The sequence below is a fragment of the Sphaeramia orbicularis genome, chromosome 13, assembly GCF_902148855.1.
Source record: "Sphaeramia orbicularis chromosome 13, fSphaOr1.1, whole genome shotgun sequence".
Taxonomy (NCBI): domain Eukaryota; kingdom Metazoa; phylum Chordata; class Actinopteri; order Kurtiformes; family Apogonidae; genus Sphaeramia; species Sphaeramia orbicularis.
The window spans coordinates 45,531,778-45,550,840 of record NC_043969.1 but is presented as its reverse complement, the minus strand read 5'-3'; the positions used below and the strand labels follow the sequence as shown (position 1 = coordinate 45,550,840).

Below are 19,063 nucleotides of genomic sequence, written 5' to 3'. Positions count from 1 at the left end.
GATTGTTATCTGACCATTTGACATCATCTTGTGGCCCAGGTAAGTCTGCTGCTGCTCTTCGATGTTGTACAGAACCACCACGGAGGCGTTGAAGTACACGATCTCTCCAGTCGGCAGCAGGTAGAGGTTGGAGCGGCAGTCGCGACCACGGTAACCATACCTGGTGCATGTGTACGTTAGGGAACAATATGGCTGACGATGGAGACGACCAGCAGGTAACAACATTTAACATCTATAATGACACTGGTTCCAAAGGAGTGAAGGTTTGTTTCACTTCTAAATAAGTAAATGGATGGATTTTTAGCAACATTTAGGTTAAATCTACCAGTCCAGAGCTGACAAAGACAGTTTTGTGAAGGATACACCCACTGCAGTTTGAGCTTGCGGTCGGGCAGCGCCACCTTGTGGTCGAGGCTGTAACTCTCCCTCTGGTCATCGGGGAGGTGCATGGTGACGGGACGACCTCGGAGGAACATCCTCACATAGCCGTCATCTGGAGGAGACACAAGAAAATAACATTAAGAGTAAACAATCAACAAAAACCACAGCAAAATGACTGCATTGTTCTGACATCCACTCATAAAACCTAGTAAAAAGAGAAATTCAGTGTCTCCTCAAGACCCAAACTGCGTCTGTAAGTCTGTTTTTTTATGTAAATTTTTTACTTTTTCTACATCATTTTCAACTTGTGTCTTTTACATCATTTTACCTTTTTACATAATTTTTGTCTCATTACGTCTTTTAACTGAGGCCTGGCTTCAACATTTACAAGTGGAGATATACATAATTACTGTCATGTATTTTAACCTGATAATTGGTGATCCGAACACATCTATGACCCATTTTAAGTCTGCACTCTAAGGTTATGAAAGGTCGATCTAATGGATTAGTCTGATGAAAATCATTTGCTAAGTAATTTTAGATCCGGCTCTTGATCTGCACATTCATTTTATTCGCAGATATGAATGTATGGAATATCTGGTATCTTTATTTGATTAATTCCAACTCTATTCAAATGAAATACTTTAAAGCAGAAGTTATGTATGAGGCCAAATTTTAACAAATGTGAACAAAGCGGGGGTTGTAGTTTTCTAATCAGAATTACTATAGTTAAGACAAAAACTATAATTTTGTAACAAAAATTTAAATGAAAATGACAAAAACAGGATATTTAGAGATAAACATAAGACAATACACTTAGCTTGACTACCTTTATGTTGATACAGACTGATAAGAACAAGAAATACTTTAAATTATCATGATGGATTTTTCCATTTTAACTCCGTACTTTCTACATTCTTAAATTAGATTGTGTATTTGGGAGAGTGGGTTTAACATATTCCTTATTTTCATGCATCGTCCATTAAAAGCAAGAAATGAAGAGAAAATAAAACCAAGTTAAATGTTTGGTTTTTCATATAATGGTCAGAATATCCATTAGTAAATCTAACTGCAGATGGATCTTCAGTTTAATGGGCTTCTTTTAATGGCTGCTGGGTATCTTAGTAAAAACATTAAAAAGACTAAAACTGGAATCCAAGTGGAATCTTAATGCACATCAGAGGAAAAAAAATACAATATTAAGACATAAAGATTAGAGAAAAACGTAAAGCACGAAAGAAGGTTTTACCTGCATTAAAGCTGCATTCTTTGGATTTGCTGAAACAGAAAAGACAAAGGTTATTAATTATTTCTGGGAAGTTTAATGTGTAGAAGCATCATCATCGATAAAAAACATGTACATTCAGGACGGTGACACAATTTGGTCGTTTTGACTAAACTGGAGGCAGAAAAATCCACAAAAGAGCAACGACTTAACAGCGGCTGTAGTAAAAACCTGGAAAAGCATCATTTTTTCATCCAAGTATTAAAAACATTCCTCACTTCTATAATAATCTTAGTTTGTCCTATTACTTCTGATCCTCTGAAAATGAATTGACCTTTTTTAAAATGGTCGTAATTCCTAAAAGGTTAACGTAATATTTTTATCCAAACAGTCCACATTTCAATCACATCTTGTTGCTTCATTTCAGAGGCAACATTACAATATTTGCATGCAGTTGCGGCCTTAATAAAATCTTGTTGCAGCTTTTACATCATTTGCATCTTGTTGCGTTTATCTTGTATCATTTGCATTTTGTGGCATTTTTTATCTCATTTTCATCTTATGTTTTTTATTTTTTATATCATTTTTATCCTGTTGCTTTTTATATCATTTGCATCTTGTTACTTTTTTTACTCAGTTTTTATCTTGTTGCATTTTTTATGTAATTTTCATATTGCTGCAACATTTGTATCTTGTTGCATTTTTTTAAAAAGATCATTTGCATCTTGCTGCGTCTTTTACATAATTTGCATTTTGTTTCATTTTTTATATCATTTTTATCCTGTTGCTCCTTTTATATCATTTGCATCTTGTTACTTTTTTACTCAATTTTTATCTTGTTGCATTTTTTATGTAATTTTCATATTGCTGCAACATTTGTATCTTGTTGAATTTTTTAAATAGATCATTTGCATCTTGTTGCGTTTTACATAATTTGCATTTTGTTTCATTTTTTTATCATTTGTATCTTGTTGCGTCTTTTACATAATTTGCATTTTGTTTCTTTTTTTATACATTTGCATGTGTTTTTTTTTTTTTGTTTTTTTACATCATTTGCATCTTGTTGCAACTTTTTCACCATTTGCATCTTTTTGCAACTTTTATGTCATATTTTATGTGCTATGACATTTTCATCGTGTTGCATCTTGAGTCTTCTTTTTCTGAGATCTCAAATACTACATCCCTATCTGATAACTTGTTTTACAAACTGTAAGTATCTGCCTGTGCCATCACTGATGGATAATAGAGGCTGCAAACCAGGAAATACTGACTTTGAAGAAAAACAACATCTCTAAAGCTCAATGTTCAGTTAAACTTTAACTGAATTATTATTTTTTCCGTTGCTGTTCAGTTGTAGATTATCTAGTTTCTGTGGTTATGGTTTTATCTGCCTTTAAAACCTTTATAACTGTCATATCTGCTCCCGTTTTGATCCATTATTCACCACCTCATCTCATAACCGTTACTGTTTTGCACTACCACTGCCACTGTAAATAGACTCATGTATACACTTTATATTCTATTATATAGTCGCGGAAAAAAAATATTAGACCACCCTTGTTTTCTTCAATTTCTTGCTCATTTTAATGCCTGTTACAACTAAAGGTACATTTGTTCGGACAAATATCACATATTGGACAATAAAAATAGCTCATAAGAGATTAATTTCAGAGCTGATATCTATTCATTTTCCATGTTTTTCTTGATAATAACCAAAATCACTTCAGTTCTTGCATCAATACCTATGGCATCGTACTGACAAAAACAGTGCTTTTAGGCATTCCATGTTTTCTTTTCTGTCTGTTTTAATCACATGATTTACACAGGAGTTAGTGCTTTATTGCAAAACCATTGTTTCTGGAGACTTTTGATGGTCTAATAATTTTTTCCATGACAGTAGTTTAATCTTTATAGAACTTAATTAATTCTTGTTCCATTTTTACCCGTTTTAAAAAGTGCATGGCCTTTAATAACAAGATGAGCGAGAAACGGTATCCCAGTTTTCTGTATGTCCTGTGTATCTAGTGAATATACAGTACAAAAAAAAAACAAAAAAAAAAAACCTTTGAATCTCCATCAGTTGACATCAAAACACATGATCAGGTTTTTCTTGGTGAAACAGTGCAGACTCTATAATTGACTCGTGTTGACAGAGTCTTTTATCGAATGGACAGAAAGCAAACGGATAAATCCACGAGTTGCTGGTGTAAACCGAAGTGTCACACACTGACAAAACAGAAACAAAAGAGACCATGGAGGTGAACTGACAAACGATGAGTCCACTGGTTCCATGTGTCGCTGCTTCATCACTTTCCATCTCCTCTGAATCAGCCATCTGTCAACCAATCACAGCCTCAGACAGTTTTCAGCTGCACACTCGACAGTCTGCCGTGACAGGACGCCGACAGCCAATCGGAATGGCAGGATGCTGACGGGCTGCCTGAGGCCGCGGTGCATGTCGCCACGGCAACAGCAGTAAAGTAGTAAAAGTGAGGGAAGATAAGATAAGATATGAGGAAAGTGAAGGATCAGCGTCTCCTGCTCAGCAACAGGGATGACGGCTTTGACTTCAGGGGGAGTTTACTGGACTGGAGCAAATATTTACCCTCCGTTTGCAAATTTACAACAAAACTGCAAACAGCCAAAGCAGACGTCACAGGAAAATGCATGAGGATATGAACAGAGGACGAACTGAAGATCGCAGCTAATCAGACTTTAATAACCAGGTTAAAACAGGAGCTCATTGCACAGTTAAGACTAATATCAGGTTAATAAATCCAAGTTTATTGAATCTAAGTGTATTTATTATGAAGCAAAGTTAAAGAGACAGGTTTAAATGAATAAAATAAGAGATATTTTTAATGGATTAATGCTCTGTAACTGACCTGGTAGGTGTAAAGAGTATAAAAGTACAGACTGTTCTTCCTCTTTAAGTAATAAAACCAGTTGATATTTAGAGTAAAAATGAACTGAGGTTTAAGAAGAGGCTTATATTGAGCTGATTTTAAAGGTTTCTACAGCATAATTAAAAGCTAAAGCATGGTTTATGATGAAGAAAAATGTAAGACGAAAAGATGGTTTTAAAAAGATATAAAGGTGATTTCCTGCCACGTAACCAGAAACAAGCTAAACCTTAGAATTAAATGTTTCTACTGTTATAAAGCTAAAGAGCTGGGAAAAAAAAGAAAAAAAAAATTTTTAAAGTTTGGTGGTTTTTTTTACCCATTTCTACTGGTTTTTATTTTAGATTTAATCTGTTTTATTTTCTGATTCTATCTACATGTACAGAAAAATGATGACCTGTTACTATTTAAACTATTCCATAAAGAATTAATGAAAGATTTTTCACTATTTTGTAATGGGTCATTAAAGACCAGCCGTTAAAATCCACATTCTTTACTCCAGTAAAAGTGCAGATACTGATGTGAAAAAGTATCTGGTGTAAAAATAGAAAAGTAAATGTAGACTTTATTATGTCATGTTTTCATCTTGTACATAATTTTTGTCCTATATAGTTTATTTTTTTCCTTTTATGCTATTTCCACTTTGTTTCTTCTATGTCATTTTTGTTACATCTTTTACGTATTTTATTGCATCAATTTCATCTAGTTGCATCTTTTTCTCCATTGTTTGCATATCTTGTGTCTTAACTCAATGTCATTCTTACATCGCATTTCATGTCATTTTTATCTTGTTCCATCTTTTGCATCAGTTTCATCTTGTTGCGTTTTTTACATTCTTTCCTTTTGCGTCATTTCCATCCCCTTATATCACTTTTTACCTCCGCCAGGAGGTATTGTGATCACTTTGCGTTGTGTGTTTGCGTGTTTGTTTGTTAGCAAGATAACTCAAAAAGTTATGGACAGATTTTCATGAAATTTCAGGAAATGTTGATACTGGCACAAGGAACAAATTATCAAATTTTGGTGGTGATCGGGATGGGCAGATCTGTCTTGGTGGAGGTCTGCGCTCTCTGAGCACTTTTCTTGTTTTATCTTTATTCACTTTTTATCTTTTATCACAGCAACAAGTCAGTTAAATGAAAATATGAGTAGATAGTACTGATACTGGTGTTACCATGTGGGGAGTAAAAGTAGAAAGTATGTACTCAGTAAAGTACAGATGCATGAAAATTACTTGAACTTAAGTACAGTTACTTCATAAATAGAGGTTTTAAAGGACAATAATCCCAATATTTACTCATTGCAAAGACATGTTAGTAAGAACCAGGTGCGTAACAGGATGATCCGGTGTGTGTCGACTCATCCTGACATTTGTTTAACAGGGAGTTAACCTGGAAACACATGTCTACGTTAGATCAAGTCAAAGTATTTCAGAGGGTTTTTCAATAAAACCACAATGTGCTCAGTATGAATGAGAGACATGAATAATGAATGAAGATCAGAGAAGAGTGATGCGACCTTTCATGTGCGTTTGATCATAATGTTCTGCATCTGAAGGAGATTAAAGATGCAAACAGGCGACTGATCTGAAGAGCTGACTGTGTGTGTGTGTGTGTGTGTGTTGTGTTGTGTTTCTGGGCAGGGTGTCGCCTCTAAACTAACCACATAAAGGCCTGTTTGTCTCTTCAATTGTGTTGTGTGTCTGTGTGGTCTGCCATGAAGAAGAGGAGGATGAGGAGGAGGAGGAGTGGACAGTTTCTAACCAATGAGAGGAACAGATTGATTCGGAGCCAGTAATTAGTGCAGTGCATGCTGGGTAGCTGGCAGTGGGACAGGGCCGGTCGGGGAAAATGACTGTGGAACTAAAAGCCCATGTGGCTGAAGGCCAGTCACCGGGTTTCCACAGAGACACGGCGCACAAACAGGGCTTTCATTCAGACGGCGGCGGTGGCATTTTCTGCCCAATCGCTCTCTGAAAACATGATGAAGAGAAAAGCCAACATTGGGTTGAGAACCATCAAGGCTTTGTAAAAAGAGCCCTCAGAGTTTTAAGCATCTGACTCAGGTGTCAAAAAGATGAAGAGAAATCAAAGAAAAGACAAAAAGATTTTTTTAAAAAGTAGGAGGAGAACCTGGTGCTGAAGTATCAAAAGTCCTTGAAACAGTTAGACTTTTAAAACACATTTTTAACAGGATGCACACAGCACTTTTTATTTATTATGTATATTTATTATTATTTATTATATTTATTTATTTTTATATTTATTTCTAAGGACTAAGATTAGCTTACTTTGTCTTGTTGCACATTCGAAATAAAGTAAACTAAACTAAACTAAAACTATATTTAAGATTTGACAAACTGTATAAATTTTTATAGGGCTGTCAAAATTAATACATTAATGCAGATTAATCCATTGTGTAATCTGACTAAAAATTTTAACGCAATTAACCCGTCTGCAGCACAGAATGACTGTGAACATCTCTGCCAACGCATTTGGGTCAGTTTGTCCAAGTAGAGTTAGCGTCATGCATGAACAAATGGTCAGCTGATCCAGTAGTGACAGGCAGCAGAACCAACCCATAAAGATGGAAGACACTAAACAGTACGTTGGCCCTCTGGATGGAAATGTGAGGAAAAAAAAAAAACAAGATGGAACAGTCGACCATCATAAAGTATAATACACACTCTGCAGGAAGGAGTTTTCTTTTCACCGAAGCACTTCCAGCTTGAAATACCACATTAATATGAAGCATACGTTAGTCAGGGATTCTGCTAGCACCTCGGCTAACGCATCACCCAGCTTGCAGCAAACATGTTAAGTGCATATATATTCCCTTCTTTCTTAAGTCTGTTCATGCAAAATGAAACGCCATTAATATAGATTAAAAATGAATGATATTAATTAAATATCACAATTAATAATTAATTGTGATTATTTGAAATTAATCCGCAGCAACCCTGTGATTAATCTGATTAAAACTTTTAAATTGTTGGACAGCCCTGATATTTTTTATATCATGTTTGAGTCATGCAACCTGTTCTAGTACACCGTTTCTTTTGCTTTTGATTTATCACTTATTTAAATTCAAAACAGATTTAAAAAAACAACGTAAAAGGTTAAAATGATGTATAAGATGTTACACTGCACAAATTATGCAAAGAAAAATGAAAGATTACAGTAACGTAAAAGTTGCTTATTTAGTGTAATATTATCCCGTCTTTTGCATTTTTCAGTGTAAATCATCTATTTTTCCCTGTATTTAATTAACTGATCATGTAGATGTTCATGAAAACTCAGAGTAAATTCAAAGGTTATTATATCAAAACAGAGAAAACTGAAGAAAAAGCGCCTTTTAAGTAAAATATATCAATAACTAAACATAAACCAAATGTGTCCATCCACTGTCACTGATCCAACTCCATGGGATTTACTGGTGAGTCAGTGTTGTAGAAGATGACGGTGTTTCCACGGTAACTATGGAGCCTCTGAACGTCCAAATGGGTCATATCTGATGACCATGAAAAGATGACAAACTGTATTTTACACCAATTTATTACATGTATTGATAGGGTTAGTGGATCAACAGGTATTAAATATTTTAGATCAGTAGATGTTTGGGTCTTTATGAGTTCATGTTAATGTTTGATGAAGTTAACCAGGTTTAAGTACATCATTAACTAATGTATCTACATCAGTCAATGCTCAGATTAGTTTGGTATTTGAATGTGTGATTATTTCTTATTTCAGGTCGACATTACAGTTACATAAGACTCTGTATGTGTTAATATTTATCACAGTGCTGAAATTCGTCTGTGGTTTTTAATGTAACAGAACGTGGTCGGTGCATTAGTGTTTAATCCTCTTGTGCAAATCGTTAGCCTTGTAGCATAATGGCCTAAGTCATACACTATAAGGACAAAAGTATGTGGACACGCTGAATTCAGGTGTTTCTTTTCTAACAGGGGTCTGGGATACAAAAACAATAATGACAAATGTTATAATATAGTTTTATATTGTTATAAATATCATTGCATTGGTTAGTTTGGTTTAAATTGTTATCTTTGCTTCCAAAATGTCTCAGAGATGGTTTTTATTTAATTTCTCTTGACATAGATTTGTTTTATGATTTTAAATGTTCTACCTCTAAATTTCTAACTGTAAATAATAATTTTCTACCACAACTAACCATCTACTTTCTTCTCATCTCACGTGTCAAAAAATCTCCCATTTAACTTTAAGGAAATATTGATGTTTAGAAAATATATGGACAAAAATATTGAGACACATCATAGCTATATCATTATCCAGTTCAGCCCCCACTGGTTTCCCTCCTGATGCGTCTGACCTTCCTCTTAAGACTCAGACGTTTCCTCGAGTCATCTTAATGGTCTCAGTAATGGGCACTTTTCAGATAATGATTACGCCTTTTGTGAGAACGCAGAGGATAATGAGCGTCTGGAAAACATCAGCGTGTTTTCTTCTGCTACGACTCTACAAATACAACTTTCCTGATCATTATAATCACATTTTAACCCTTTAGCTCCTGACGTGTCAGTAGTGAGCGTTCCGATTGTATGATTTATTTAAAATAATCATATAAATTCAACCGTTTGCTGAATAGAAAAAATGTCAGAACGTGCTGACAGAATAGATTTTGTCCTTTCCATAGACATCTGAACAAGCACAGTGTACCCCCCCACTGCCTGTGGAATGGGGGGGGGGGTAAAATACTTGTTGTTCAGTGTGTTCATGTTCAACATCCTAAATCTCTTATTGATGCACATTCTGAGTGCCTTATTTAGTAAAAACCTGTCGAACTTCAATTCTTCTTTGTCTTTTTTGGTTATTCCACCTGTTTTTACCCTAAAATACACAGTAAAACAAAACCACAAGAAAAGAACACAAGCACATACTCACAGCTGCTTTTAACACTGAAACAGACGCTAATTTTTTATTTTCATTGAAATAACGTCTCAGGGGTTAAAGAGTCATGGAATCGCTGCAATGATGGATGTTCTGGTAAATCTCTGTTTCTATGCTGATGCTGATGGATGCTGTGGTCTCTGATGGCCCGTGTGTGTCCATTTCCTGATGCATTATGGGTAAAAGACTGCAGTGATTCAGATACATTTAATATCTGATCATTATCAACAGTAAAGCTGAGCATTGTTTCACTGTACGCCAGAAAAATCTCTTGCAGATCTGATCTGTCAGACTAAAAGAAAAAAAAAAAGAGTATCTTATCAGCTTTATTTCCTTCAGGTGAATTTGGGTTTATTCAAACTGCTAAATGTTTTACTCTACAAAGGTTATATCAGGTAAAAACTGAATCACTCTGCATGAGGACAACTGGATCTTTTAGTTATTTCTTGTTTTTACATGCAATCAGAGCTGATGTTTAACCCATAAAGGCCTAAACAGCAACTGGCGACCAAAACCATCTACTGATCTAAAGTATTTAATAACTTCTGAACCATTAATTCTATCAAGTCATGTAAATAATTGGTGTAAAATGCAGTTATTCATCTTTTCATGATCATCAGATATGACCCATTTGGACATTCAGAGGCTCAGTAGTTACCATGGAAACACCGTCATCTTCTACAACATTGATTCCCCAGTAAAACCCGTGGAGTTGGATCAATGACAGTGGATGGAGACACTTGTTTTTACGTTCAGTTATTTATATCTTTGCTGAAAAAGTAACTTTTTCTTCAGTTTTCTCTGTTTCTGATATGATAACCCTCAACTTTAATCTGACCTTCAAAGAACATCTACATGATCAGTGAATTAAATACAAGAAAATACATGGTTTTCATTGAAAAAACACAACACAGAGGATAATATTATAATAAATGGTGATAAATCATTTAAGAAAGGTGAAATCTAGAGAAAAAACTTGGGAACTGCCACAAAAGTAACACTGGGTCTTTATGGGTTAAAAGAACAATGTTATTTTAAGTTTCTGTTTAATGCTGGACAAAAATATGGTGAAATCAGCAGGTTTAATACATCAAAAACCTTAATTTACTACTGCCACCGGCTTGAATCAATCAGGTCTTTATGTTGCTGCATGTAAAGCAGGAGTGGATCGATACATGTTCCTGCAAGCCGAGCGGAGTGAGTACTCGTAACATCGGTCCCACGGCTGCCTCCGCCCCCTGATGCTGCAGGCACTCAGAGGCGTTTCCCTCTTTAATTGACATGGGCTTCAGCTCCAGACGCATAAGAAGACGCAGAGTTATGAAAAGACGCCATGAATTACAAAAGATTTACACTGTGAAAGGCTGATTTTATATCAGTTTTTGTGTCTTTACATCATCTTTGCTATGTTGCACCTTTTATGTTACTGTAATCTTTCATTTTTCTTTGCATAATTTGTCTTGTAACATCTTAAACGTCATTTTTACCTTTTTTACGTTGCTTTTTCTTGTTTTACATTAGACCTATCCCCATGTCACTTAGAAATTTAAGATTTTTCATGTATTCTACAATCAATGAATCTACGTCACAAATAGTATCACTCACTATTTATTTGTATAGAAACATGTATATAGCATAGATTACTGCCACCAACCACCAATCATACGCAGGTTTTTAAAGATACAAACTGTACAAAATACACACACTATCACAGTAATGCACACACTTTTACACTAGTTCTAGTTAGATATTTTCTGAACCAATACAAACAGCTCACTTTAGGAAATAAAGCTCTATACAATGAATGAAAATCATTTAATTACAATAAAAATGTTATTTAATAAAACTGTATATAACTAGATATTTGTACTTTGCTCTGATATATGAGACGAAAACTCAATTTTGATGCAAAAATTTTCAGGGGTTTAAGAGTAAATCAACTCGTTTACACAGTATTTGTTCCATTTATGCAAGAAACTTGATTATTTTTGCACTTTTTGGCAGTATTGTTTAACTTTGGTGGCTTTCATCCCACTAGTTTTGTGCATGTTTTTTATACGTCTTTTTTTTTTTTTACACTTTCTCTTCTCATATTTTCCTTTTTCATGTGGTATTATTTATTCAGTCAGCATTTTTCCTATGTCTTTCAAGTTGAATGTACTATGTGCAGGGTTTTGTTAATTATTAAAGCCATTTTATGCATTATTTAAACCAGATTCAGGTAAAATAAATCTAATTAAATTATTTCTTCTGCAAGTTTTTACCTTATTATTTTGGTTTATCTTTAATGTGTTGCAGCTTTTCCAAAATTCCATGGCATTGCACATTTTTACTGAAATAAGCACCGCTGTTTTCCACTGTATATGCACTTAAGTGTTTATAAAACTTCTGAAACATGCAGGAACCCAAACAGAACCTAAGCCCTCATTGAAATCCCTGTACGTGCAGCTCTTGGCTCTCGTTGTGCGTCCTGTGTTTCTGTATTCATGTTGCCCTGCTGCCCCTCCCCACAGCCCTGCAGACGGGGAAACTGAACCGCATCACAGTTTGCGTGACAACAGTTTCATACAACACCAACTTCCTCAGACAGACAGACGGACCCACAACAGTGTGACAACAAACACACAACATGACACTGTGAAACCTGGTGCAGTTAAATCTATCATCAGCTTAAAGACAAATGAAACTATGAATCAGGCAGAAAAATCACACATGAGAAGCAACAACTGAGGATTAAAGTTACAAAAACTATCATAGAAACCCTCCCTTCATTTCCCCCAGTAAACCCAGTAATCCCAGTAAACCCAGTCTCCATGAATTACCTTAAAGACCTCTTCATGGCGACAGTTCCCGTTAGAATACGTAGCAGTTAGAGTCACAGCTGCTCCCGTCCTGTCCTGATCTCCACTACAACAACTTCCTCCTCACTCTGCTAACTTTTAGTCCAACCCGAGGAGTCGAGCATCCAATCAGAACGCACTTCCTCATTCCCAGGCCCCTCCCCTGTGCCCACCCCCTCAGACTGAGAATACACCCCTGATGGAATTCGATACCGTCAGCAGAAAGACGGACAGAGGAAGAGGAGGAGGAAGATGGATTTTTTTTTTTAAATGAAAATAAAAAAATTAATAAAAACACAAGGATATGAATATGAGAAGTGAAGAGGGTAATATTTTTTATAAATTACATGAATAGATATTCAATTTATTTTTACATTTTGAGTTTTATATTCAACAAATAAAATGCTTTTGGTTTTTTTCTCCTTTTATATATTATTGGTTATATATATAAATTGTGTGCAGATTTTCAGTATCAAATAATGTAAAAAAACAAAAAAAAGAGCAGAAAATATCTAAAAATACAGTTGCAGACGATAATATGAATAAAGTTCAACTTAATGCTCTCTCAATAGTATGTTAACATTATTCTCATCGGTTTTTTCTCAGGGTAGGGTTAGGTTTACAGTTCTTTCACACTGTTTTTTCAATTTGTGGCATTATTAACATAAAATATTGATTTTGTTAGAAGGAAACTTTAACAGCATAGTTTTGACCTAAGAAGCAAGAAAATAGTCTTTAATTCATGATTTTTAACAATAAAAATTAATGCAGGACTTTTGATCATTAAATTTTGATACATTAGCCCGGTTTAGTACCTGGTATGTGTTCCCAGGCGTAGAAACAGACCATAAATACTGATATACTAAATATTAAATACCAGTGTAAATATGGAATAATATGACAAATATGAATAATAATAATTACTCCAATAATGTCGTCAATATTTGGGGTTGATTTTGTTCACATTTTCAGCAAAAAAAAACTCATTAAAATATTCTGTTTTGTTGTTTCAGGACTTTGTTAAACTCTGAATTTAGACCTGTGTTTGAGCTTGTGGTCTTCTTTAATATTTTCAGGGTCATCAGAAAATACATGACCAGTCGTTTTGTCATTTTCTGATACTTTGTAATTAAACTATTAGATCTGCACATAGGTCACATGAAGTAAATAGAATAGACAAGAATAACTGTTGATAATTATTTGTATGAAAACTAACAGCTCCTGATGAGTGACCCTCGTGTTGCATTCACTGTCCTCGTGTTGCATTCACTGTCCGTCAGTCTCACATCAGACCTTACTCGGACCGACAGCCCATTAACTGAAGAACCTGATTCAGGTTGACGTCTGATTTACTGCAGGCGAACAGGAAGCGCTGACGGTGACAGAATAACAGCTCTGTGATGACGATGATGATGATGATGGAACACAGCAGACGATGAAGGTGATGATGTCCAGACTTTCTCTGTGCTGAGTTTCCTCTTTTAACTCACTGCTGTCGAGTCGCTTTTAAACTTCACAAACTTTCAACCATCGCAGCAACTTTGAAATCAGACTTGTTTTGTCACCTATTTCTGATTTTAACCTAAAGAAAATTATCATAAGCATTACAGTGAATATGTTTAGTTCTATTTTCCAGTCATTGTAGTCCTACAATATCAAACACATTTTAACTTGAGCTGCCATTTTGAAAAGGTCAAAGGTTATTTTCATCTCGGCAGCTTGCGTATCCAAATTTTTTCTCAGTTCTCCAGTGGAAAATACGACATCATGTGCAGTTTTTGAGTTTGGAACGAGTATTTTCTATAATTTCCATAGCATGTGAAGGCAGGATAAGTCCAGATGGTCATCAGCACTGTGGTCAGGGGAATTAAACTATATGCACCTTTTTAATTACATTTTAATGCCCAAACAAATAACTGTTAAGTCATGAAATTACTCATCAGTTGCAGCGATAGATGTACTGTTTCACGTCATAGTTTTTCAGTGTCCACATGTCAATTTAACCCATAAAGACCCAAAAAGTCACCGACAACCAAAACCATCTACTGATCTAAAATGTACCTGTTGATCTCACTAATCCTATCAATACATGTAAATAGTTGGTGTAAAATACAGTTATTAATTTTTTCATGGTCATCAGATATGACCCATTTGGATGTTCACAGGATCTGTAGTTACCATGGAAACACTGTCATCTTCTACAACATTGATTCACCAGTAAAACCCATGGAGTTGGATCAATGACAGTAGATGGAAATACTTGTTTTTATGTGCAGTTAATGAGATTTTGCTGAAAAAGTAACTTTTCCTTCAGTTTTCTCTGTTGTTGACATAATAACACTGGTCAACAACAAATTTATTAAGTTTTTTGAGCTGATTTAGGATAATTTTGGTGTGCTGAATCCAAAAATCACATTAATTTTGCTCAATCAGGTCAACTTTCTGAACTATGCTACATATTGGCTTTTTAACATTTTTGCTTACATTTATGGGCATTTTCACATCATATGATACAAAATTCTTTCATATTTCTTGCAATAAACGAGTTCTGAAGATTTTACTTTTGCCAATTTATGATTAATGTTTTTTTTAATATTACAGGTGAATGAAATGGCTTCGACAGGAAGATCTTGCAAAAATAAGTCTGACGTATTCTGCTACATCTGCGGTGAATACACCATTGTACCTAACAGGAATCAAGTCACAAGTTTCATAAAGTGTGCTTGTGAAAATGATTTTTTTTCTCTTAAAACCTATTTTGGGTGAGAACTATATAAAAAAATGAACTGATAAAGTCACAAAAATGTAATCAATTTTGTGAGAAGATCAAATTTTTCAAAATCAAATTAGCAAAAAAACCTGACCTGATTGAGAAAAACAGATGTCATTTTTGGATTTAGCGGTGCAAAATGGTCGTAATTCAGTTGAAAAAACCTAGACAACTTGCAAAAAACATTTTTTTGTAACCCAGTGTAATCCTCAACTTTAATCTGAGCTTTTAATGAACATCTACATGATCAGGAAATCAAATACAGGAAAATACCTGATGTTCACTAAAAAAAACACAAATACTGAGGATTATGTCATAAAATTGTGATAAATCACTTAAGTTAAATATAGAGAACAAAATATTTTTGAACTGACACAAAAGTAACATTGAGTCTTTATGGGTTAAATCATTTTCTCGTTACCTTTTTCCTCCAGAGGAGCTGCTGGAGGAGGTGGTCCGACTCCGACTCTCTGCTCCCAGTTCCCTCCTGATCAGGGTTAGGCGCTCCGTGGACATGCTCTTCCTGAGGAGGAGGAGGAAGAATAAAGTGGAATTAGTTTAAAAATGATTACTTCTTTTTATTTCTCCTCCTCAGTCCCATCACTAGAAAAGTATTATACTCCTCATCACCCAGCACCATATCTGTTCACTATATCATTAAGATGGTTTCCCCACCAGCACCCAGGCCTAATTAAAGGAGTGATATTTTGCTTTTTTTAAATGGAATTAAGCATTTAAATCATTTCCCTGTGGTCTACACAACCTGTAAATGCTGTTCTACTTTTACTCCCTACATGTTAACACCAGTTTCAGTACTTTCTACTCATATTTTCATGCAACTTACTTATTGCTGTGATAAAAGATAAAAAGCGAATACAGAAAAAGATAAAAGGATGGCATTGATGCAAAAGACAGAAAAAATGTAAAAACGCAACAAGATGAAACTGACGCAACAAATAAAAACAACATAAAATTTGACGTAAAAAATGTAAATAATGAAATTGAGTTAAAGAAGTGATATTTTGCTTTTTTAAATGGAATTATGCATTTTAAAACTTTTCCTTGTTCTCTACATAAACTGTAAATGCTACTCTACTTTTACTCCCTACATGTTAACACCAGTATCGGTACTTTCTACTCATATTTTCATTTAACTTACGCATTGCTGTGATAAAAGATAAAAAGAGAATAAAGATAAAAAGTCATAAAAGGATGGAATTGATGCAAAAGATAGAAAAAATGTAAAAAAAAAAAAAAAAAAACGCAACAAGATGAAACTGACGCAAAAGACGCAACAAAATAAAAACAAAAAATTTGACGTAAAGATGTAAAAGAATGAAATTGAGTTAAAGAAGTGATATTTTGCTTTTTTAAATGGAATTATGCATTTTCAAACATTTCCCTGTGGTCTGCATAAACTGTAAATGCTCTGCGTGGGTCTGAATTCTTCATTAATTCAACTCCACAGGTCCATCTTCAACCCTATTCATTAGTAATGACACCATAAAGGTGGTTTTGAGCGCTGGCCCTTTAAATGCAAATGAACCACTTCATACCCCAACCCCTCCAGGTTGTTGACTGTGCTTTCTGTCCCGTTCAGCCACTTGTGTTCGTTAATACAACCAATAACTGAACATTTTAGGTAATCAGCTCGAAATCTGGACATACTTTCAGTTTTTACTACAACCGCTGCTGCTGACAAACAATTATGGCGTACTCCAAGAAATGTTCGTCTGAAGTCTGGACCTTATATGTGCACGTCATGACGTAACTATACAACGTAACAAATTAAGCAGGAATTAAAACAGGTTGTAGAAATCCACTAAATGTTGCCGGAATTAATATAAAGATAGCTTTGCAGCACCTGGAAGGTTCAAATTCAAACTTCTGAACTATTAGGGTCCAAATACACAAATAAATGAACCAAAGACTACTAAAAGTGGGTTTGACAAAATATGACCCCTTTAAAACACAATTAACATGAAGAGCAAGTTTTATTTTTAGGTTTTTCTGTGTTTTTTAGTTGTTCCTTGGTATTTGTTGTACCTCTTAATGGACTGCAGCACCTCTTTTTTGGGGGACGAGGGGGACGACAGCAGGCGTTTCTGTTGGACGTAGCCATTACTCAGAGGTCTGGATGGAAGAGCCTGCAGCAGCTGACGCACTGAAATCACAAACGTTATGATCAGATACTGAATGTCCAACAGGAATTTACAAAACAGGGATTTTTACTAGTGAGAAATATGGTCTTATGTGTCATATATCTGTTATATCACAGGATTTTACAGATATTTTTATTTGCTCATTCAAATATAAAGTGATGAACAACTGAAAAACTGTAAAATAGCAACTATTTTATATTTATAATGAAGATTTCTTTGTTAAAAGAGGATAAATAACTACAAAAATAAGATAAAGAAATAGAAAAAATTATCAGTATCAGCATCAGGAAATTTGCTATCGGTACATCCCTGAATTAACAATAATAATTGTATTATTTTATGCCTGGTCATATTTTTATTTATTGCTACAACATTTTTCACCATATTAGTAACCTGTGCATCGTCCCTGATAATCACAGATTAGAGTTGGATTGATGTGGATTCATAAAAGCAGAGTTTCTTACAGTCCATCTGCAGGATGAACGTTTCCTGAATGGATAACCCGACTCTAAAACCACCTGTCAAGTATATACTTATTTATTTAAAGTTTCTAAACCAGGATGTATGTACGCTCAAGAAACCCACAGGCGGTGATAGTCTGTCTTTGTCTGCTTTTCCATGTGGTAAAATTGATCCGCAGGAGGAAACTGGGTGGAGATAGTAAAACCAGGAGATGAACTGGTATTCAACATGTAGAAGGTTTGGTCAGTTTGTAGCTGTTGGTTTTCCGTAAAAACCATGAGGAGAACAGGAATATAGGGATGTATTCTTCAGGTACATCAGCTCCTATTATTATTACTATTATTATTATTTCTATTTTATTATTTATCACTACTCATACTTCTAATGTGCAATTGCCTGTTTTCACTTCTGTTTTATAGTGACTGTTATTACAATTTTCTTTCCTTTTGTCTTCTAATATTTCTATATGTCTACATTCATTGTTGTGCTGCTACTGGAACCTTAATTTCCAGTGGTTCTGTCCAAGGGATCATCAAAGTTCAATCTAATCTAATCAATAATCTAATCTAATCTAATGTTATAGTTAGTACCAGTTTGTATAATTTCTACATCAACAATTCATTTGATACTGAAAGACTTTATTTATCTTCCAGTGCATGACCACATAGATATAAAAGTGAGATGACAGATTCTCTGTTGAGACACTAGAGAATCAGACTGGTCTCTAATGTTACTAATCTGTACTAATGGAGTTAAATGGAAAAGATGTTCATCTCCTGGGGACAATCTGAAGTGTTAAGAGGATCATATGGATGGAAACAGACTAGGATTGTATAATAAAGGCTAAAATAATATGCATCATGTATAGTGTTTATTATATATAATGATTTTGTAAAATTATTTTAGGTGATTCCTATCATCTTCTTCATGTGAGACAGGGGGCGGAGCCCTAGCGCCTTCTATTGACGAGCTGCCACTGATGAAGACCCTTAATTTAGAATTTAGAAATTTTTGCGTTCTATAGACACCCTGGATAGAGGCAGTGGAAAAACCCACATGATTTCAGTCCATGAAGTACCATCTCCTTTCTTACCTTTAGTGGACGGCGCTGGAGCAGTGGCGGCCGGGGCCTTCTCCCACCGTGGACCCCCCCTGGCGGCACCCCCAGACTCTGCTCCTCACAGTATCCGAGTCGGCGCAGGGCGTCGGCCAGCGCCGCCTTCAGCAGCTGGATCTCATCCTCCTGCAGCTGCAGACGCTGCTCCAGGTGGGAAACCCGGTCCTCCATGTCCATGTTACTGCTCGCCGACACCGTGTCATCTGGAGGTCAGAGGTCAAAGGTCAGACTGAGGTCCAGCAGAGGTCAGATCAGATCTCTGCACCCATCACTGCATT

General features: G+C 35.2%; 1 protein-coding gene across 1 annotated transcript in view; it reads right to left on the bottom strand.

Annotated features, from left to right (window-relative positions):
* LOC115431158 (echinoderm microtubule-associated protein-like 1) overlaps positions 1 to 18,786 on the bottom strand; it is a 26,495-nt gene extending 7,709 nt beyond the window's left edge. The window contains exons 1-6 of the mRNA XM_030151393.1: positions 18,762 to 18,786; positions 17,091 to 17,208; positions 15,466 to 15,567; positions 1,631 to 1,659; positions 364 to 493; positions 15 to 160 (exon numbers count right to left, since the gene is read on the bottom strand). Coding sequence (XP_030007253.1) covers positions 15 to 160; positions 364 to 493; positions 1,631 to 1,659; positions 15,466 to 15,560 — 400 coding nt within the window. The 5' untranslated portion in view covers positions 15,561 to 15,567; positions 17,091 to 17,208; positions 18,762 to 18,786. The remainder of the gene's footprint in view (positions 1 to 14; positions 161 to 363; positions 494 to 1,630; positions 1,660 to 15,465; positions 15,568 to 17,090; positions 17,209 to 18,761) is intronic.
* Between the last annotated feature and the right edge of the window lie 277 nt (positions 18,787 to 19,063).